General features: G+C 41.2%; 1 protein-coding gene across 1 annotated transcript in view; it reads left to right on the plus strand.

Moving 5' to 3' along the window:
• Nucleotides 1-24,119, plus strand: part of LOC131255487 (golgin candidate 5) — a 71,843-nt gene that overhangs the window by 26,917 nt on the left and 20,807 nt on the right. The window contains exons 6-8 of the mRNA XM_058256229.1: nucleotides 1,711-1,825; nucleotides 16,904-16,965; nucleotides 17,073-17,120. Of these exons, the coding sequence (XP_058112212.1) occupies nucleotides 1,711-1,825; nucleotides 16,904-16,965; nucleotides 17,073-17,120 (225 nt within the window). The remainder of the gene's footprint in view (nucleotides 1-1,710; nucleotides 1,826-16,903; nucleotides 16,966-17,072; nucleotides 17,121-24,119) is intronic.

Consider the following 24,119-nt stretch of genomic DNA (forward strand, 5'->3'; position numbering starts at 1 on the left):
CTTTCTTGTAGCTACTTTTGCTCATTGCCAATATATTTCTTCGTAAGCATTCAAAAAAGAAAAAGAAAGAGCCACCTCTTAAGTACATACAGAGAGAGTCCTAGGATGAGGGCTGCTTGAGGACTTTATTCTGTATCCTGTTTGTCCTCAACCCTCTCTTGTCCTCAACCGTCTCTTGGTGCTTCTAAGTCCAATTATTTTAAAAAGAAAGTGTTTCTTTTCTTTTCTTTTCATTTTATTTATTTATTTGCTATCACCTGACCTCTACCCTTAACAAGCTGATGAGAATTTAGCAATGGCAACCCAGATACTGCTAAAAGAAAAAAAAAATTCAACAAACACAACTTCACAAGGTCTCCACCATGTTAAAAGCCTCTTAAAGAGGCAACTTTTCCTTCATGCTTAGGATGATACTTGTCATGTTGCATAAGCATGATGCACAAGTTGATATTTGCTTTTGAGACCAATGATTTCTGAAACATGATAAGTCTAAAGTACCTAAACAAAGAAGAAACACGATCATTCTAACAAGTTGATACTTGTCATGTTGCATCAGCATGATGCACATGTTGCATAAGCATGATGCACAAGTTGATTTCTGAAAAAAGCCTCTTTGGAACATGGAGCTGGTCTCATCTTGTTCAGCTCAGTTCCTAGAGAGTAATTCTGTGGCTGGTGTGTTGGCTGGAGGTGGTGTATCATGGCAAGCCTTGTATGCAGGTGACACTTATCCATTGCCTTAATGGATATAGTGTTTGCTGTTTTTATTTTGGTAAATCATCATTGCTTATTGGAAAAAAATGTTTATAAGCTTTAGGGGTTTGCTTGTTTGAATAAAATCTTCATAACCCTTTAAAAGAAAGAAAGAAAGAAAGAAGGTTTAGGGCACTGGCGCTGCTCCTAAAGAGGACTTTAAAAAAAAAATAAAAAAATAAAATTTAAATACTGCACAAATGAGTCCAATAATTGAGAATCTGGCGTTGTCTTTTTACAGTCTGATCTCATATGGTCCTTTGCAACATGGTAGCTTGTATTGCTCTTGTGGTGACTTGTCACATTTGTAGGTCGTGATTCTCTGAGAACATGTTGTATCCTTCTTCTTGTAAGCTAAGTCAGCTGTTTGCCAGTCATGGTGATTACTAGCTTTTCTTGTTGATGGAATCAATCAGGGCATTTCTCTCTTTTCCAAAACAGGAGTTGCAAATAGTGATTTGGCAGCCATGTCATCTTTCAGCCACATTGATTGCAAATGCTTTGTAAGCCTAAAACAAGGGTGTTTTTTTATGGATGCTTTAGCACCAGGATTTTCTCAACCTTCTGTCATGCCACAGACAATGAACACAAACTAAAGGATGGCCAATAAGTTATCATCATCTCATCTTTTGTTCTTGGGGCCCTCATCTCCATGGTGTTTAATTATCAGGTGAACAAGTGAGCTGTGTGACTGAGATTTGTTATCAGGCTGCATATTTTGTATGATACTTTACAAGAATTTTGTTTTCCTTAAATGTGGACAATGGCTTCATGTTCAATCATCTCATTTAAAAAAAAAAAAAAAAGAGGCTTCATGTTGTCTTGAACTTGTCAACCTGAGTTAATAGCCTCAAAGGTCTCATACTCTATCAATTCAACCAGTTACAGTACTACCAGTATTTTCATTTTTCGCCGATGGCAACTCTTGTGATTGCATGTTGACGCTTTTGGTTTCAGGTTTATGCTCTTACCAAAGAAAGGGATACATTAAGGAGAGAACAAAGTCGAAAAAGTGATGCTGCTGCTCTTTTGAAAGAGAAAGATGAGATAATCAATCAAGTTATGGCTGAAGGTACGGCTGCAAAGAATCCTTGCATATGAATTCTGGTTGTGCTTAAATAACAACAATTTGATAGCTCATGCTTGAGTCTGTACCCATGGTCTAAAAACTGGACTGGACTGACCTCTCTGACCAGACCTAGAGCTCCTTCCAGCTCCATTCTGTTCAGAACATTTAAGGCCTAAAAAACTGTGCAAACCGGATCAAATCAGCCTGAATCGGTCTGAACCGACAATTGAACTGGCTTTGGACCCCTTTTCTCTTTTATAAAAAATATATGTTACATTATGGCATCAATCTGTCCACCAAAGAAAGGTGTTTTCTATGGATTACCTTTCGATCTTCGATCTGGGGAATAATGTAATCTCTCGAGCTGAATCGAGAGGGCGATTGAGAAGAAGTTCTAGGCGCGCACTGCAGGACTCTACCAGAGAAAAGATGCGAGCTTCTTGGGGTGGAGCAAAGGTATCATCTAGATATGGGGGGAGAAGAAATCCTTCCTTCTATAGCCGGGCAAGGTCTTTACTCTGCGGAAGAAATGGTTCTTCCAAAGGCATCAAGGGAGAGGGAATGGTCTTTCATTCCAGAGGGCAGGCTGTTAGTGGAAGCAAAAGGAGATCTACAATCTATTCTAAAAGCAAACCAGACTCCAGAACAAGAGACCTATCTAAAGGAAAAGGGATTCTTGTTGACTAGACGCATGCCTCTCTTGATGGTGATGGAGAAGCTGATAAAGATGTGTGGATCCCTACAGGTAAAGGAAGTACAAGAGGACCCCTGAGGAACCGGAAGAGAAGGTAGGGGATCCCTTGTCAGAGCTTCCCACCTTGTTTGTTGATCGATGCCTAGAGGAGTGGATGGACTTGAATTTCCCAAGGGTCTTTGGACAGTTCAGTAAGGTAAGGAAAGTAGTGATTCCAAGGGTGAAAGGGTTGGCCTCTATTAGGGGGTGTTTGGAGCATGGGATTAGATGGGTTTAAGTGGGATGGAATTACCAAAATGTAATGATTACACTTTGTCAGGGATTGTCGTCTAATCCCATGTCTCGGAGGCCATCCCACTTCATGTTTGGGAAACGGATTGGCTACTCATCTTGCCACTACCGGTTGGTGCTCTGTGGGCCCCACCATGATGTGTGTGTTTCATCCATGCTGTCCACCCATTCTTTCATGTCATTTTATGGTATGAGCCCAAAAATGAGTTTGATCCAAATCTCAAGTGGATCGCATAGTTGGCCCTAGGAGGTTTTTAACGGTGTAATTCAATCACTACTATTTTCCCATGGTGTGGTCCACTTGAGATTTATATCTACCTCATTTTTAGGATCAAGCCCTAAAATTATATTTCAAAATGGATGGACGGCATGGATAAAACACACATCATAGTGGGGTCCACATAGCACCGACTACTAGCCACACGAAACCCAAAGTAGGATTGCAGAAAGCCTTGCCCTGATGCTAATTCCAAGGAGGGGCTTCACAACCCATTTCTTATGTGAGTCCCAAATAGGACGTTGGGATGATCCATGGGATCTTAAAACCTACTCCCACCTAATCCCATTTAAACCCATGCGCCAAACGCCCCCTTAGGGGATTTGCATTCATTAGGATATAGAATGAGGAAGACTTGGTGAGGGTGATCGAAGGACTGAATGGGAAAAGGTTCAATTGGAGAGAGAAGGGTTCAAGAAGCCCATTATGGGCTGAGGACTGTTAATCGGGAGGGCAATGAAAAAAAAGGGAAGAGGCAATAACGGGGAAAAGGGGAGGGGAGACAATGTCTTCCCCTCTTCTCATTTGATAAGGAGAGTTAAGGATGTGGTCCTTCCATTGGGGGTTTGAAATCATTGAGAGTTGTTCTCATGGGGGAACCCACCCCCTATGAGGATTTTAGGGGTACCCATTCCAACAATTTCATTTTGGTTTCTTGTTCGAAGGAGCAACCTAGCTCAACGGCTGCTCCCCTTTTCCCCGTGTCCAAATCGATTCTTGCGTCTAGGTTGGAAGTCTTTGTTCATCCTCAAGTCGTGGAAAAAGCTTAGCCAGACCTCCAATGGAGCTTGGTGGCTACCTTGAGGTTAGGGTCGTCAGTATCAGACCTTGTATCCTGGCTTATTCAGTCCTGTAATCTTGACAAGGATGATTTTCTCCTTCGCCAGTTATGAGAGTCAGCCTTTTGGGTCTCTCTTCGCCCTTCAACAAACATCGATCATGTTATCTTTGTTGGCTGACTCTACCGGAATGGTTTGATGTTGTCCCTGTTTAGGTGGGCTGATTGGTCTATGTTTGGGAACGAGGATGTCTGGTTCAACATCTTTGATTTGTCATTGGAACTTTGGTTTGAAGAGGTCTTCACGTTGATGGCTTCCTATCTGAATGAGGTGGTTGCCATTGATGAGGCTCCTATGAAATGGGAGGAACTCTGATGGGTTCAATTGTGTGTCCACCAGAAAAAGTTAACCTCAGTGTCAGATTCTATTCTTATTGTGATTGGGGACGAAAAATGCTTCGATAGTATGAGGCGTGCCCACCGGTGCATGCACCGGTTGATTGTCATGTCGACTTTCATGGTGGGATGGCTGGAAGGCCCCTCAATCCTGTTCAGAGTGTAGGAAGGAGTGTGGAGCATCTTGATCCATACTCCCATGGTTCTTCGAATTGGTCAGATCATGTGTGTGGGGTAGGATGGTGCTCTTGGTTCATGTGGGTCCTGATGACTTGGGGGTAGCAACATGTGTGTTGTTGTATAAAGTCAATATTGTCGGGGTGGGATGACTATCTTCTTGCGTGGGACCCCTTGCGTTGTTGGCCATTACGTGTGGTGGTTCTGATTTAGAATGTAGATTTGGCTTGGTAGTAGGTCCTAGTGAATGGAGGGTTGACATTCCCCAGACATTCGATCAGCTTCTCCAGAGATATTGTCTTGTCTAATGTCATTGCCATCATCTTCTTGATTGTAGCCATCAAAGAGCAGGTTACACATGGCTACAATTGGACGGCTTGTGAAGCGGTGGAAGGTCGGCTGGTCATGCATTCTTTCGAAGCTGGTCTTTCCTCTCTGACTTATTCTCATATATCTCGCTCATACCCTTCCTTGGGTGGCAATGTGTACACCTATCGAGGGGAGAGAGAAGGTGCCATCTTTGTTTGCAGTGCCCTTGCTGTGGTCGACACATGGTGGGTTCGTTATGAGCCTCAATGGTTGCTGGTTTTAATGTCTTTGATGTCTTTGATGATCAAGGTATTTCGTAGTGATAATGGTGGCCGTAACGGCCACCACCATTACCGATACGGGTATAGGCCGTAACAGTAGATACGGGTCGTTACGACCCCTATAATGGTTGGAAATTTTCTTTTGCCTAAAAAATTCTAAAAAATATCTAAAAAATACAGAATAATGTAAATATTCCAAATATGCATTTTTTAAAAACATGTTTATGGTAGTGTAACAGTCCACTCTTTGGTGAGAGTATTGTATTGGGTTGTCTAGTGAATTTATGAACATGATTATGTCTCTAATGTTTACACATCAGAATTAAGCATTAGTACTAGAAATCAAGGAAAAAAAAAAGGCATAAATACTACTTCAATTTTTGAAAAAATGGCCCTTGGAGCTCTTTTAAAAAAAATGACAACGGGGTGTCCCCATCCCTTTAAGGCGAGACTATTCCCTATGGATGCAGACAATCACCTGCTAACCACGTGCATCGGGTAATCCATGGGGCCTCGGAGCTTCTATTCGCTCAAATCACTTCAATCTACGGTTTTAATCTTAAAAACTATAGCAAGAGTGGTCAAAATCTGTTGTCAAATTATCTAGGAAAGTTTTCGGAATGAGAAAAATGAAAAAATGAGGAGAAAAATAGATTTAAATAGAAATAAATAGGCCATTTTTCGACCGTTCAAGGGTAATGGTTGTTATGCCCTATAACGGCCTTTACGACAACCGGAACAACTGATATGGTCCCAAAAAACCAACTGCCCTGTTTCACCCTTGTATCACGTAACGATCATGGCCATTACCTATATGTATCGGCCTTTACGAGCATATAATAACGGATACAAAAAACTTTGTTGACGATAAATTGATTGTAACTGCCTGTGCAACCTCTAACAGTTTGTCACATAGTTCTGACATTGTTACTGAGGGTGTCGGCATGGTTGAAGACATTAGGAGCATCATTGCGTTGGACGGTGGTGTCATCTTTGAGGAGGGAGATTTCAGACTCTTTTTGTCTTTGCTCGACGTGTGTCATGGCCCACCTAATTGAGAGATAGTTGACACGAGCGTTTGTAGCATCCTTCTGGAGGTTTCTTCCAAATTCGAAAGTCTTGTGTATCCTTGCCCATGCGTGTGAACGTTTCTTTTAGTGACACGTGTGGGGGAATTCTCATTTGATGGTATGTGTGGTTCTTCCATTTTTTCTTCTTCTGAACCTGAATTTTTTCATCATTTTTTTGGAAGATTGAATTCTTTCATCACCCGGCCAAACAAAAAAATTTTAAAAAAAATGGTTCTCTCTTTCGGTCCAGGGGCTCTTTGTTTTGAGTGGGAGGTGGGCTGTTACTCTCGCATTGAGATTTTCAATACCCTTGTTGTTCTTCGTTTTTCCTATGATGATTCTCCTTTGAGTCATGATAGGTTTCAAGAATTTGACGATTCCGTGTCTTCCTCCTCTGGTCCCTTGGAAAGATGCCTTGGATGTTCTACCCCTTAGGTTTGCTTTCTGCCTTGAGGTTCACACCCTCCAGGGTACCTAGGTATTCTCCTCTCCTTCTTGGGAGAGTTTTGAGGTGTTGGCTGTGTCTGTGTAAGGAAAAAGATGGGTGAGAGAGGCCTTATGTCATGTGGGTAGGTTGCTAGGGGTAGTGTTTAGGGATAAGGTGGACTATATTGCCCTTCTCCAGATAGTTACTGAGAGAAGTATCAAGGTTTCGCAGGGAGGCATTCAATGTCGATCCCTTAAGCCTTTGAAGGGGTGTAGGGAACTTGTGAACCTAGGGGTTGGCCCGAGTAGTCAATCAGAGGGGATCCCTAGAAACATTAGGAAGGGAAGAGGGGTCAGATTATTCCGCAATGAAGATTTTAATGTGGAATGTTCATGGGTTAGGATGGCCCCAGATGCACATCCAAATTAAAGATGTGTAAAAGGTCTAAAGCTAGAAATAGGATTGCGTACTGAGTTACTCAGTACGCTTTTATCGTACTGAGTAAACTCAGCTGGGCCTACTATGAATGTATGTGGGTTATCCAGGCCGTCCATCTGCTTGTCGAGATAATTTTAGTGGTTGAATCTAAAATAAAAGTATTCCCAAAGCTCAAGTGGGCCACACTATAAGAAACAATGAGAATAATGACTTCTATTGTTGAAACCTTGCTAGGGCCCATAGTGATTTTTATTTGTCATCCAACCTGTTCATAAGATTACACAGAGATGGATGAAGGTAAAAAAACAAATATCAACTTTATACAAAACTTCTGTGGGCCCCAATATATTTTCAACAGTAGAATTTCAATTCACACTATTTCCCGTGGTGAGGTCCACTTGAGATTTGGATATATCTTATTTTTGGGATCAAGCTATAGAATTATCTGTTAAAATGGATGGACGGAGTAGATAAAATATACAAATCAAGGTGGACCCCACAGAGTTTACTCAGTACGCTTAGCGTAATGGGTTACTCAGTACGCAATCCGCTTCCCTAAAGCTAGCATTATCATTTTTCAAGAGTCCAAGTCTAGTTGGTGAATAGGAAGCTTGTTGAGTTAGTGTGGGGTCCTAAGGGTATGGCTTGGGAGACGTTAGACTCCATTGGTGCATCAAGAGTTCTTTTAATGTGGAATTTTGCAAGGAGGAGAATTGGATTGGGTTATTTTTTGTAGATGCTGTTTTTTAGGAGATATCCCCTGGGTTTAAATGTTTTTCTTTTCAAAAGAGTCTATGGTCCTTCTTGTCCCTCTCTTCGTCCCTCCTTTTGGGGAGAACTATTTTCAGTGATTGATAGATGGTCTCTTCCTTGGTGCTTGGGTATTGACTTTAATGTTGTTTGCTTTGTCCATAAGAAGCTTCATGGAGCTAAGACCTTTAGTAGTATGAGGGATTTTGTGGATTTTTGGGTCGAGGGTAAGTTCACTTGGCCGAATGGCCAAGCCTTTCCGACTATGTCGCTGTTAGATAGATTCTTTGTGTCACCGAGGTGGGTGCAACAATTTCCTCTCCCATAAAAAAGGATTATTTAATTCTACTGGATGTAGAGGAGATCAATTGACATCCTAAACCTTTCAGGTTCGAGTTTGCTTGGCTTGAAGTGGAAGGGTTTCGGGATCTCGTTTTTATTTGTTGGGCTTTGTTCAATGTTGCGGGTAAGGTGGGTTTCATCCTCTTCAAAAAGCTGAAGATGTTAAAGGCTAAGATTTGTGCTAGAAAAAAGGAGGTTTTCAATCTTAGAGAGCAGGAGACGGACGTTCTACTCATCGACATCCAAGAGTTGATTGAGGAGAGTGGCGTGTTATCTGAGGAGGATTTTATCGTAAAATATAAGTTAATCTCTGATTATTGTTCTCGACTTTTAAAGGAGGAGATAAAATGGCGTCAGAGGGCGGTTTGGCTTAAGGAGGGAGATAAAGATACTAAGTTCTTCCATGGCATAGCCAATTCTACCTCTTCTCTTTCGACTAATAGTATTAAGTTTGTTGATAAATGATCTATTTGCGATGTCGTTTTATGTTTATGTCTTGTTAGATGAGGGCCGAGAAGAATCTTGCTTGGATAACTTGGACTTCAATCGCATCTCCCAGGAGGATGCCCTAAGCCTTAAGAGTCCCATTTATTGAGGATCTTAAAGTAGTGGTTAGGATTTGGGGAGGGACAAAGCTCCGGGACCTGATGGTTTCTTGTTGACTTTCTTCCAGTCTTTTTGGGATTTGATTAAAGTCTATCTTTTGGCTTTCACTGAAGACTTTTTTGGCTCGGTTTACCTCCTGAAAGAGTTAGGGTGTGCGTTCCTAGCCCTTATCCCTAAATTGGAGGAAGATGATTGTTTCAGAAAATTTTCAACCTATCAACCTTCTAAGAAGCCTATATAAGATCATTGCTAAAGTTCTAAGTCAGAGACTTGTGGCTGTTCTCCCCAAAGTCATTTTGCCTTCCCAGAGTGACTTTATCTCAAGTAGACAGATCATTGATAATGCCTAGCTTGCCAATGAGTATATGGACTCGTGCTACAGGTTAGGTAATTAGGGAGTGTTATGTAAGTTATATCTTACGAAAGCTTATGATCATGTTAGTTGGCCATACTTGGATTACTTGTTGGGGTGGGTGGGTTTTGGGGAAGTGGTGACTAGATTCATAGTTGTGTTTTGTTGGCTACTTTCTTCGTGCTGATTGATGGCTCCCCTTTTGGCTTTTTAAAAGTTTCTCGAGGTCTTCGGTAAGGTGATATCTCCTCTCTCCATCCCTTTTTGTGATAGTAGTTGAGGCCCTTAGCATGATGTTATCCAGAGGGCAGTTGATGGGGCTTTTTAGGGGATTTTTTGTCCAAAATTTCTATTAGCCTACTAGCCATTTGCAAGACGCTGATGATAATCATTCTGTCTTATTAGGCTGAGGATTCGATGGTGTCTAACTTGAGAATTTCTTTAATTTTGTTTGAGGTGGTCTCGGGTATTAATATAAACCTCTCCAAAAGCGAGATCCTTTGTGCCCTGTCTATACCCTTGTAGAGAAGCTGGCACATCTAGTTGAGGTTTTTGGTTGCCGTATGGGGTTCTTCCCAACAACATTTCTCGGTCTCCTCCTATGCTTGGGTAAACCAATGATTCTTCTGTGGGATAACATGGTTGAGAGATTCAAGTGTAAGCTTAGTCCCTGGAAGAGAAAATTGCTCTCCCTAGGGTGTAAGATTCTTTTGATCAAATCCTCCATTTCTAACCTCCCTCTCTATTATATGTCCCTGTTCAGTTGCCGAAAATTAGTCATTGATCGTATCCACAAGCTAAGAAGGGATTTCTTTGGCAAGGAGGGGATTTGAAAGGAAAATTCCATCTTCCGAAATGAAATGAGGTCTATGGAGGCAAATCGTGGCGACTAAGTATGATACCACTTCCACTAGGTGGTGGACCAGAGACTCATCCCTCTACTTGGCCTCTTTCTTGTGGAAGGCTATTGCGCAAGTTGCTCCAAAATTTTTTTTTTTTTTTTTTAAGGCTTTAGTTTCGCTGCGGGGGAGGGCTTTAGGGTGAGGTTTTGGGGTGATACCTGGTATGGTGATTCTATGCTTAGATCCTCATTTCCAGTCTAGGCTAGCGTTTACCTTGTGGCTTATTTCGGTTGCTAGTTGCTTTTCCCTGGATAATTTTGGAGGAGTCTGGGTTCCCCCATGTAGGAGGGACCTTTATGATTTTGAATTCAATTATCTGCTGGGTCTTCTTTCTCGCTTGTAGGGGATCTTGACATCTCAAGGTGTGGATGATTCTCTTTTTTGGTGGTTTTGGAGCTTTGGCAGATTTTTGGTTCGGTCCCTATATCAGTTTTTAGCCCAGTCTCCTCAAGGGGGTGATCAACATTGTACATCGTTTGTCCAGATGTACGAGGCTCCTCTGAAAGTCTCAATGTTTGCCTGGTTAGTGGGGAGAAATAGAATTCTCACCGCATAATCTTCGGAAGCTCTCAATGTTCCTTCCTAACACGTGTCTACTATGTTTGGATGCCAAGGAATCAGTAGATCATATCTTCATCCACTACTTCTTCAGTCGGCAAATGTGTGCTGGGTGATGCTTAGATCTATCGAATGGCTCTTTAGATTGTGGCATGATGGTGGGGGCAGTTCTCTTGGTCCCACTAAATGGGGGCTAGCCCTGCTTGCAATGCTATGGTCTATCTCAATGGAAATAAACAATATTGCTTATGTAACTGGATGTTCTTCAGGCAGGGTTCTCAATTAGGCCTTGTTGTATTTGTCGGAGTGGGTGGTCTAAGCTCCTTTTTTGGGTTCTGTTTGTTGTGGGGTTTGGTTGTATTTTTATTTTTATTTTTCCTTTTTCGGCTGTTTGGCCTTAATAATATTGCTTCATCTTTCAAAAAAATTAATTAATAATCGTTACTGGGTGATAATAAAATTTGTTCAAATGTTGGTTGCACCAGTTTGGATTGATCTGACAATTGCACCTGCTCAACCTATAGTTCCATTTTTAGAACATTGGTTTGAATTATGAAATAGTGGTTTAATTTCTGAGGGTATTCTTGTAATTCTATGTGCTTTGAGGGTATTTTGTTATCTATGGAAACCTTTTTTGATAGGCTTAACAAGATCTTTAGGATCTCTCTAGATATTCGTTAGAAGATGTCTAGAAATTTCTAAAACAGGCTTAGGAAGCCTATAAATACATTATCTTTGTATTCATTCTATTAATTCAATATAGAAAAAAATTCCTATTTTCAAGGTTCTTTTCATGGTATTAGAAGGGTCCTTTGATCGAACTCTCTTCTCCATTTTTATGGTGCACTGATATAATCCCCTCCATCTTCGAACTTCTACTATTTGTCAATCTTTGATCATGTGGCCTACTAATCTCATCCCCATGATTTGTTCTCTTCCTCTTTCATTTCTTATTCTCTCACAATCTCTTCTCGCACTATTCTCTCTTCTTCCCCAATCTGCTCTCTGTTCACAATCCTGCTCTTTCCATTAAGAAAGGATCAATTCTTTTTCTCAGAAACTCCAACAAACTGAACCCAAAAGATGAAGGAAAAACCCTATTCTTCATCTTTGTCAAGGCAATCCCTGACTTTGAAGTATTGTTCAGGTGTTTGGCAGAAAGAGAGGACTGTTCACCAACATAGGAGGAAGGATTCAGTGGAACAGGCAAGAACTATCAATTGGTGGACAATGACAAAGAAAAGGGGAGAACAATGGAGATTATTGGTGTGTCCAAATGAAGATCCTCTCATGGAAGGATAAGGGGCTGGGCACCTAGAGCATGGTGCAAGTGAGACAGTTTTGGAAAAGCCAGAATGCTCAGTTTCCTTCTAGGAGGCATTCAGAATATGGAGAATGAATTATCAGATCGTTATGGGGAGGGAAAAGTTTGATTAGGTCAAGCGAGATGCAAACAGAGTGGCTGGTGGTATCATCGTCACATGGAAGCGGATTTGAGGGTACTGGTTGGCAGTTGCCTACTTGATCTCCGTTCTTATGAAGAATGTCAACAACAGTTTTAATATTGTATTCTCAGTAGTGAATGGGCCAAATGATCGATGTTAGAGAGACTTTTTGGTGAGAAGTTGATAGCACTAGAAGTAGCTGGAGAAGCCTTAATGCATGACGGGTGATTTTAATGTCACCATGTGTTCCTTTGAAAGGATGGATGGTAACCGCATTTCTCAAAGAATGACAAAATTCTTAGAGTAGTTTGGAAAGCATGAGATGATTGATCTTTTGATGGGTGCATCAAGTTTACATGGTCTAACAACTGAGAGAGGTCAGCTATACGTCCAAGCTTGATGGTTCCTTATGTCCCTTGAATGGGAGATGTTCCTATGAATTCTTAAAAGGGAATTGCCTTGTCTAAGATCAGTGTTCCATCATTTTGGAAACCCGTGAAGAAGATTTGGGCCCAATCCCATTCATGTTCAAGCTAATGTGGGGCAGATTATTTTATCACAAAGATTTACAGATGGTGGATGTCTTCTCCGTGGAGGGATGGGCCAAACATTGACTGATGATAAAGCTGAGACTTCTAAAAGGAAGAATCAGGCAGTGGAAATCAAAACTCTCTGGGAAGTGGAGGAAGCAAAGTCACAGTTTTAGATGCCATTCAGACAATTGATGAGGAAGTTGAACCCATATTGAAGTAAGAGAGAATCATGCTGAATCAATCAAAACTTGATTACAAAAGGAAAGCGAAAGAAGATGAGATAATGAAGGCAGATATATAGGGTGGTGTGGCTTAGTGCAGGGGACAGAAATACAGAATACTTCTACAAAATCACAAATGGTAGGCAAAGGTATAATCACATTTACAATTTATGGTTTGATTAGGAAAAGATTAGAAGAGATATTAGATATGTGCAACTCACTTCCACTCAAACCTTCTAATGGGCAGGATCGGGATCGGCCAAACCCTGCCGAGTTGGATTTGGAGCGGGTGTCTCAAGAGGAAAGTGAAATTAGTGGGTAAGGCCAATCGAGGAGAAGTGAAGGAGGCCCCGTAAAATACTTAGTGAGGAGACAAGGTTCTAGGTCGGGATGGCTTTTTGGTTGCATTCTTTCAGGTCTTTCCGGAGGTTGTAAAAGAGGATCTCATTGCCTTAATCTTGGAATTTCATGTTAGGGGTAAGCTTTCAACAGAGATCGATGCTTCTTTCATTGCTTTGATCCTAAAGAAGGGACGGAATGCTTAGAATGCTTAAGGGTTTTAGACCAATAATCTTGATAAGAGGCCCTTGCAAAATGTCCACAAAAATTTTAGCCTCGAGACTCTGGAAGTTGCTTGGTAGTGTGATATATCTAAATCTTAAGGTGTATGATATAGACAGATTTTGGATGGAGCTCCCATTCCTCACAAATGCATTCATTCTCATAATAGAGAGGGACATATAGGTGTCATATGCAAACTAGATATTGAAAAAGCCTATGATTATTAGAATGTTGAACTGCATGTCAAGGAGGCTGGGATTGGGTCTAGGATGGGGGCAATGTCCCCACATTGTTAAGATCATCTAACGATGGGCCCTATATGGATATGGACATGGTTGGGATCAACTAGTGATGGGCCTATGTGGAAATAAACTATTTAAGATAAAATAAAAAGGGCCCTACATGGCTATGATCGACTAGTGATGAACCCACATGCTTAACAGTGGGATTCACATGAAAATACACATGGTTAGGGTCGATTGGTGATGGCCCCACATGGTTAAGATCATTTAATGATGGACCCATGTGGGAATAACATGGTTAGGATCAACTAATGGTGGACCCCACATTGTTAAGATCATCTAATGATGGGCCAACATAGGAACACCCATGGTTAAGATCAACTAGAGATGGGCCCCACATGTTTAATCTTCTAACAATGTGCCGCACATGGAAATACACATGGGTATGATCGACTAGAGATGGGGCCCACATGGTTAAGATCTTCTAATGATGGGTTGAATATGGAAAGACACATGAGTATGATCAACTAGTGATGGGTGCCAAATGGTTAGGATAATCTAATGATGGGCCTAACATGGAAATGCACATGGTAATGATGGCCACGTATGGTTAATGTTAAGGTCCCTCGATATACATTGGTATGCCATCCTCTGACGACTCAAGCTTTTAGAGAGTGGTTGTTTGACATGCTATCAGAGCGGAAGGTCTTGTGTTCAAATCCCGGGAGCAACAAATATGCCTCCCTAATATATTCTCCAATAGGGGGCCATTTATGGTGTGAGTTGTGTCCCTTCACCCTTTGCCCAATATGTTCCCTTGAGGAGTTCCATCTTGCACGTGTGGGTGAGTGTTAAAGTCCATTGATATACATTGACATGCTATCCTCTGACGGCTCGAGCTTTTAGAGAAAGTGGTTGTTTGATAGTTAAGATCACCACCTATGGGCCCCATGTGACAATACAAGTATTTAGGATTAGTGTTCCAAATATCGGTATCACGTTATGCATCGCATCATTGGGATACAAATACGTATCGGTTATCGCACGGGATATATTGTTTGTATCAGGTAATTTATCGCACTTTTGGGGAAGCATGGAGAAACATTGGGAAAATGATTGAATTTTTCAATGAAACTTCAGGCATTGTTAAAAAAGACCTTAATACACTCTTCTAAATCATAACATCTCAAAAAAGAAGTCCACATAATAGGTTTCCTTTGCATAGGGTCCTAAGCTATGTGCTGTCTAACTAAACTAATGCAACTATATTCAAATTGAATGCATAACATTTAGAGTGTATGTGACGATCATTTCATCAAACACTTCTAAATACTTCGAAATTAGTATCAATTGATAGCTAGTTGAAGGGAAATTTTGAAAAGAAATTGGGAAAAAGATCTCTAAGAGTTGTTTCATGGATCCGAAAGAGAGTACTTGGGTTCTCCCAATAACTAAAAAGTGTATCATGCCTGAATCTAACTGGGGTTCGCGGTGGTGGAGGAACCGGATCGGAAAAAAGAGGGATTCTAGTTGTAAGATATCTAATGAAACCGTAGCTGGAATTGAGATCTCATTCAAAGAGAAAGATATCAAATATCTGGAGTTTCTTTTTGTATCCTATACGGATGATCCGATCCTATTTTAACAAATTTTAAAATTAATTTTTAGTTAAAAAATGATTTTTATTATTCAATTTTCTCCAATTGGACCGCCTACACTCAAATTTTGAAATTAGAGTATATGTGATGATCATTTCATCAAATGCTCCTGAATACATTGAAATTAGTATCAATCGATAGCTGGTTGAAGGAAATTTTTTTCTTTTTCTTTTTTTAAAAAAACAGAGTACTTGAAGAACCAATGGATATAGAAATCAAAGTGCCAACTCCATGATTTTTCATGCAAAACAGGAAGAACCAATGGAATTATAAACATTTGACACTGATTTAACATAATTTTAAAAAAAGGGATCGGAAATTGAAAATGCTCATTGGATCGAAGATGTGGGATATATCGACACTACCTATGCGTTTCTTATCGCACAGGTGGGATACAAGACATAGTGGGATACATCGGTTGATATCGTCGATATTTAAAATATTGTTTAGGATTGATTGTGGCCCCACGCTGGCTAAGATCATCTCAGTAGGCTCCATGCGGAATTACTATTAGTTAGGATTCACTTAGGATAGACCCATATGATTGAGATCATCTAAATGATAAGTGGGATTCAGATGGGGAAGGAGAAAACGGATAATGAATTTTCCTCTCAAGTGAGGAAATTATATTTCTTACGTTTTAAAATGGAAATTGAAAAGAGTCATTTGCCCAGAAATTTGGAAAAATAGAAGTGAGTTTCCATGTAGATCTTGAAAAAACAAACAACGGAAGTTTTGTTCTGAATTTAATTTTCACTTTTCAATTTCAACTAATCCAAACAAACCCAAAAGGGAGATTATCTTGCATTGGTGATGGATCCTGGGAGGGAATCTGGTGTGGGGATTAGCCTTTTTGATGTAACTATCCCCGAGAGAGAGAGAGAGAGAGAGAGAGAGAGAGAGAGAGAGAGAGAGAGAGAGATCCATTGGGTTTTGCTAGTATGGGAAGAAGAGGGAGGGAAGGATTGGCTTGGAAGATCCATTGGGTGATTGATTTTGCTCGTATGGGTAGAAGGAGGGAGGGATTGGCTTGGAAAATCCATTGGGTGATTGATTTTGCTGTTATGGGCAAAAGAAAATAGCAAAGGCTGTTGCAATTCAACAAGCAAGACTGAAGATGTGTTCTTAAGAGCTAGGAGCATCGTCGTCTCAGCCAAGTTTTTAATTGTTTTTGGTAAATGCCCATATCATAGTTTCAATCCAGTTGCGATGTATTCCGATCGATTATTCCTCATCATTGGTCTCCTTTGCTTGTTTCCCTTTATAAAAAATTTCTCACCCTCTCCATAAAAAATCCATTCTCTCCATCTTCAGCATTTTTTTTTCCCATTGATGTCCCAAGTCCTAACCTATTTTTTAAACAGTTCTTAAAAGAAACTTTTCTTCCATCCTTTAAAAAATAAAATAAAATAAAAGAGAAGTGACAAATGTGAGTCATTTATCTCCTCTCTATTTCTTGCTTGATCACGTGTATGCGGTCTAATCCATTGGGCAGGCCCAACCATGTGAATGCTCTTATTTGACCCAGACCTGTCTTGAAACCAATTTCCAAAGAGTCGATGGCTACTCCATCCCATTTGAATCTTGGTCTTTATAATGAGACCCAGACCTGGATAGGCTAGGTTTGGGTAGTCTAGGACCCCACCATAACCTGGCCCTTTGTCAACCCTATGTATAGGGATCTATTCATAGTTCTAGTAAAGATGGAATTTTGCAAAATTTTTAGGCCTTCCATTATGTATTAATGTTTGAATATGATTGTCTATGGAGCAGGTGAAGAACTTTCTAGAAAGCAAGCTGCTCAAGAGTCAATGATGAGGAAACTGAGGGCACAAGTATGAAAATGGTTCTTTTTCTTTCTTGTTTTCCATAAGTTGATCCAATTCTTATTTTAACCTTTTCTTATTTCGTTAGTTTTCTGACCTTCTTGTATGAACAACAGATCAGAGAGTTGGAAGAAGAAAAGCAAAGGTTAAATTCCAAGCTTCAGGTATTTAAATGACCATCTGCATATTGGCAACTCAATATCGTAATTTTTTTTTTTTTTTTTTTTTTTGTTTATTTTGGTTGATTATTAGGAATGTGTTCGGATTTTTTGCTCTCTCTCTCTATTTCCATCTTTAGTTGGTGCTCTTTGATTTTATACATGGAACATTTTATCTTATATTATTTAAATATTATGAAGTTTACAATATCTTCAGTTACTTGGAAATAGATACTATTATGATGGAACATGAATCTCTTTGATAAAACTTTAGGAACCCGAATCTGAATCTCTCTAGATGGCTGAATGGAACACCTGGAATTTTCTCATAGATGATTAATTTTTTGTAAGGACATATTACTTGTGAATTAGTCTATGATTTCTCTATCTCAATTTGGCAATTTCCTTTCTCACTACTATTGGAAAGACTGCATGTACATGTGTGCTACTCTTTAGTCATGGCTAAGTTTTGATGAGGGTGGGACAACCCCCAAGAGATAAATAGAGAGGATGATGATGATCCTTGCTGGTACTTTTCACCTTTAGAGATTCCAGCTTCCATTGGAGCAAGACTTAATAAGCTTCAAAGAGATTTTCTAATGGAAGGGTGTGGTAGGAGGCTTAATGATGGTGACATCATGCGCACGCGCACGGCCCCCACCCTACGTACGTACTTAAGGAGGAGGAAGGCCCCACTATCGATTTGGATCGACGACGACATCTATGGAGGACCTCTTAGTTAGGGGCCATGCTATGGAGCATTGGAGTGGACCTAATCATCATAGGGATTCCACCATTGGATCTCATGATCGTGGCCCACTACCCTAGATGATTTAGGATTTTGAGTATTATTAGAAACATCATGAACGGTTTTGATTGCATTGATTAATTGTTATTTTTATTACTTCGTCTCTACGTAATAGTGTGCATATATGGCGTGGCTTTTGGGGTTTAGGGTTTTCTTATAAATAGGCAACCCCATGTAGGTTTTTTGGCATTGAAGTTTATGAATAAAATTTTGCGTTTTTTTCTTCTTCTCTAGTTCTCTGAGTTGAAGAATCTAATTGGGTACGAAACCCTCCCTTTTCGAAGGACTAACTACCATGGTGTGAAGCCACAACCACCCTAATATGTCCCCACCCCTACACCCCACATCCCTCATCTGCCATAGCCATCTCATCTTTAGATTTATCCTTTTTTGGCACTCTAAGTTCTATTCTACAGCAGATTTCCAGATTCTGGCCCATCAGGGGGCTGAAACTTCGGCGGAGCACTACACACTCACCTTACGTCGTATCGGCTTGAAATTTGGTGTGAGAGAGGACCTCCCTTGGCCAACCAGACCCTAGCTGGACGTTTCCAAATTCGTGGGCCCCACACGTGCAGACAGAAGTCCACGCACGTGTTTGGGCTAGGCCGCTGTTCGCACGTGCGGATTGTCTCGGGTTCTGGATTTTTCTATTTCATCTCCTTTTTTTCCTTAAATCCCAAACCCTAATTATAGATAATCTCAAATCCCAAGTTTTTTCCTCTTTTGCAAACCCTAGACTTTCCCTGAATTGAAACATGGTGAATCTCTTGAATTGGGGAACAATCCTTTGCAAGAGTGGATGAGACTGGATCAAATAAAATTATAAACCAAACAATGCCCAAAAGAGTGGATGAATCTTACACTCTTTTGGGCATTGTTGGGTTTATAATTTTATTTGATCCGGTCCTAAACGAGTGTAGGCTTGGACCCCCGTAGATTCTCCCGGTCGAATGTTTGATCGTATTTGGGACGTGGAATTTTGTGATTGTTTAACATTGGTATGATCCATAGCTTGAAATCTTGCATGTCATATTTGATTTCATGTCCTGCATCAAATTTGGTATCAAAGCTTAAGGTTTTCATAGGGGAATGAATTACATGTTCAGGGTTTAGTTTACTCATGTCTATTTTGCATCAAGTCTCATCATATAAGGCTGTTTAGGACCCATCATTCACGACATGGACTGCTGAATTTTTTGTTGTCAGAAAATCCCCAATTTTCATTGCTGAATTTTCTGTTAACAGACAATTTGAGCAGTTACATTGCTGGAATTTTAGTAGCGTTGTGTAGTTTCTCTCATATAGAGTCCTATAGGATCATTTAGTCCCATTTAGACGCATATAGTTGTATTAGAGGGTCTTTGAGTTGAGTGAGTAGTTGTATGCCCACACGTACTGGTCGTGGTTTTGGCTTGCACCCTACACTGAACATGGATCAATTGCAAGAGTTAATGAACAATATAACTCGGCAGTTTGAGTCTTTGGGTAGGCGCTTGGAACAACATATTGACCAACGCTTGGATTATCTTAATGTGCATGTTACCCAACTACAAACCTCCGCCCGGGCAAACCCCGCCATTGGGGAAGATGCCCAATCTCAGACAGGTGGTTAGGAGGACAGACAAGGGAATGGGGGTGGTCAAAGGAATGGTCATGGGTGCGCACCCGTGCACCTACACCGCGAGGGGTATCATGATCATTATGACCCAGATGCGCAACTCCTCAAGGGAGTTAGAGTAAATGCCCCTACGTTTGATGGCCACTTGGACCCTAAAGCTTTTCTAGATTAGTTGGCGGATATGGATCACTATTTTGAGTGGTATGACATGTCGGATGCTCGTCGAGTCCGATTCGGCAAGATGAAGCTTGTGGGCCAAGCAAAGAGGTTTTGGGCTACTGTGGAGCGAAAGAAAGAAAGGTCGAGGGATCCCCCAATAGTCCATTGGGGAGAAATGAAAGACTCTTGAGGAAAAATATCTCCTTTTTCCTATCACTTGAGGTTGGTTGAAGAATGGTAGTCTCTTCGACAAGGTTCCATGAGTGTGGCTAAATACATTAAGAAGTTCGAAGAGTACTTGACCCGATGTGAAGTTGATGAGGATCCCGTACTCTCTTGCTCGATTTAAGACGGGCCTCCGTTCTGACATTAGGAGAGAGTTGCTCGCCAAGGACATAAACACTCTTGAACAGATGTATCAAGTAGTGTCGGAGGTCGAGCAATACCTCAAAACACCTGTGGAAAGGCAGTTTGAGCTTCACGATTCTGGCGCCAAGGCCAACCATTCTGGGGCTAAGCCTAGCACTGGATATCAATACAAGCCTTCCAGTAATGTTCAAGCTAGGCCCAAGGATGATGAGGGTAAAGGAGTTGTCGGGTGTAGCTCGTGCAAAAGTGATGCGACTAGGTGTTTTAGATGTCAGGGGTTTGGTCACTTTGCCCACCAGTGTGGCACGAGAGAGGGCACCAAGGTGTTCCTTATTAATGGGCAAGTAGAAGTAGTGCACTCAGAAAGTGATGGTGAGGAGGAAGAATATGAGCCAGCAGAAACTCCTAGTGATGAGGAAGAGGGAGCGCAAGAGTCGCGACCATTGCAGTTGTGCGTCGCGCCTTTGCACAAGCAAAGAATACCGACGATTGGCGCCACAACACGACCCTCTATACTCACGCAAAATGTGGTGATAAGAGCTGCAAGATGATCATAGATAGTGGTAGTTGTACCAACGTGGCATGAACTGACATTGTGAGCTGTTTGGGCTTGAAGCATGAAGCCCATCATCAACCCTATAAAATGTCTTGGGTTGATGAAACTTCCAGTCCAGTCTCGCACCGTTGTCTTGTTCCTATTCAGTTTGGATCATATAAAGTCATGCTTTGGTGTGGTGTTGTTCCTAGGAAGCCTATTGATCTTGTCCCCATGTCCCTGTCCCATAGGTCATCAGAGTCTATAGAGTCCTTTGCACATCACATTCATTCATTGCATCAAGAAATTAGGCGAAAGATCAATACTAGTAATGAACATTATAAAGTTTCTACAAACCAACATAAATGATTCAAGGAATTCAATGTAGGGGACTCTGTGATGGTCTGCATCAGGCCAGAGCGGTATCCTCAGGGAGCCATTCGTAAATTACACGTGCGTAGCGCTGGACCATTCAAAATTATAAAACGAAACGGTCTCAATGTGTATGTGGTAGATCTTCCACCTTCCATGGGTATTAGTTCTACATTCAATGTGGAGGATCTAGTTGCATTTCAGGGGACCACTGATACATTGTCCAGCCTTACATCGAACCATCCTGATTTCCCGGACCTTTCCCTTGATTCATGGCCTCTTCCCGACCCCTCTTCCCAGCCTCTACCTCCCATACCTACTCTTTCCAAACCCAGAGAGGAGATAGAGGATATTTTGGACCATCAGATACTATCAACGTCGGACGACGGATTTCAAAAGTTCCTGGTCAAGTGGAAGTCACACCCAACTTCAAACTGCGTGGCTCACTGAGGAAGAGCTTTAGAAACTTGATCCTGACATCTTGGAGCTGTTCAGGAGTTTTGTTTTGCAAGTGGAGAAATTTTTGCAGCTGAGGAGAGTCGATGGGGACATCATGCGCATGCGCATGCCCCCCACCCTACGTACGTACTCAAGGAGGAGGAAGGCCCCACTATCGATCTGGATCGACGACGACATCTATGGATGACCTCTTAGTTAGGGGGCCATGCTATGGAGCATTGGAGTGGACCTGATTATCATAGGGATTCCACCATTGGATCTCATGATCGTGGCCCACTACCCTAGATGATCTAGGATTTTGAGTTTTGGTTATTATCGTTATTAGAAACATCATGAACAGTTTTGATTGCGTTGATTAGTTGTTATTTTTGTTACTTCATTTCTAAGTAATAGTGTGCGCACATGGCGCGGCTTTTGGGGTTTTGAGTTTTCTTATAATAGGCAACCCCATGTAGGTTTTTTGGCATTGAAGTTTATGAATAAAATTCTGTGTTTTCTTCTTCTTCTCTAGTTTTCCGAGTTGATCCTCCCTTCTCGAAGGGCTAACTATTGTGATGCGAAGCCACAACCAACCTGAATTGTCCCCACCCCTACACCCCACATCCCTCATCTCCATCAGCCATCCCATCTTTAGATTTATCCTTTTTTGGCACTCAAGTTCTATTCTACAGCAGATTTCCAGATTCTGGCCCACCATGGGGCTAAAGCGGAGCACCACGCACTCACTGCACGTCGTATCGGCTTGAAATTTGACGTGAGAGAGGACCTCCCCTGGCTGACTAGACCCTAGTAGGGCGTTTCTAGATTCGTGGGCCCCACACACGTGCGGACAGAAGTCCACGCATGTGCGTCTGGGCCAGGCCACTGTCCGCACGCGCGGATTGTCTCAGGTTCTGGATTTTTCTATCTCCTCTCCTTTTTCGCCTTAAATCCCAGACCCTAATTATAGACAATCCCAAATCCCAAGTTTTTCCTCTTTTGCAAACCCTAGATTTTCCCCAAATTGAAACATGGTGAATCTCTTGAATTGGGGAATAATCCTTTGCAGGAGTGGATGAATCTTACACTCTTTTGGGTATTGTTTGGTTTATAATTTTATTTGATCCATTCCTAAACGAGTGTAGGCTTGGACCCCCGTAGATTCCCCTGGTTGAATGTTTGATCGTATGTGGGACGTGAAATTTTGTGATTGTTTAACATTGGTATGATCTATAGCTTGAAATCTTGCATGTCATATTTAATTTAATGTCCTGCATCACTTTGGTACCTTTTAGTTTATTAGAAGGATGTTTAGAACTCAATGAGGGGGTTTGTGAGTTGGAAGAAGAGGATAATGAAGTTGGAGTCTCCTTTGCAGATGGTGGTGGAGATTTGGGATTGGAATATTGTTTGTAAAAGACGATCTCGGTCACTCCATGAAGCATCTGCCTTTTCCTCTTCAAAAATGGCTTTAGTCTCTTCATTTGACTCCAACAAAAATAATTGTTGTGTTTTATATCGATGTCTCGGCGTAAACTTTTTATCACAATTATAACACAAGCATTTTTCGCACCTAGCTTGCATTTCGGGCCAATTGAAGCACCTCGCGTGATGCCCCTCCTGAATTGATGGTTGTGGAAGGTGGAGGGGTTGCACTTGGATCGAAGAGTCTTGAATTGCAGCACAACTTCTGTAATCAATCTTCTTGCATGCGAGCCAAACCCTCTGTGGCTATCATCGTAGTTGGATGGAAAAACTTAATATCCACACGAATCTCATTTTTCAAGCTCACGATAAAACACTCAACCAATGCTTTCTCATGCTAAAATTCCACACGATTTGCCAACTTCTCAAAGTACATTTGATACTCGTGAACAGTCCCCATTTGGTGCAACTTTGACAAAGCTTGATCAAAGTCCTCATAGTTTGACGACCGGAATTGCACAAACAAGGTTGTGAAGAATGTAGCCTATGTCATCGTGGGATTAATGCGTCTATACCATTGAAACCAATGGTTTGGTTCGCCTTCCAGGTGGAAAGACACAGGGAGCATTTGATCCTCTTCTGGCGTGCATTGAAATTTGAAGAATTGTTCTGCATGATGCACCTACTCTGTTGGATCTAACCTGGCAAATTTTGGAAAATCAATCTGAGCATATCGCCCTTGAATCGATCTTCCTTCGCTTAAGTTGTTGTCGTTTGAAACCTCCAATTCTGCATGGGCTTTGCGATTGTGGCAGGTTTCATTTCGAAAAGCTTTGTTCTGGATTAGGAGAGCTTCCGTACATTCTTTGAGTTCTTATATGGTGGACTTCATTTCTCCCATATCCTTCACTGTTACTCTGTCCTCCATATTGTGCTTGGGCATGACCAAACCTGTGTCGGATATCAAATGATAGAACCATACTCGGATGATTGAGATAACTAGTCCAAATTCAAGGATGGACCAACCCTCCTTGCAATCAAGCAAAAGATTACCTAGGAAAAATTATCTGCTTTCATTAATGGCTAAAAATTATATAAATAATTGTGGCATTCCACAATATTCAAATTCAAATTTCAAATTCAACATTCAAATTACAAATTCAAGGGTAATCTACTCTCCTACAATCAACGCCAACTACCCCTCGGTTTTTGGAATATTATTTCAAAATCTAAATTCAAATTTATTATCTTAAGTGGGGCTGCCTAGCTCACTCTGGT

Source organism: Magnolia sinica, chromosome 9 (genome assembly GCF_029962835.1).
Source record: "Magnolia sinica isolate HGM2019 chromosome 9, MsV1, whole genome shotgun sequence".
NCBI classification, from domain to species: Eukaryota; Viridiplantae; Streptophyta; class Magnoliopsida; order Magnoliales; family Magnoliaceae; genus Magnolia; species Magnolia sinica.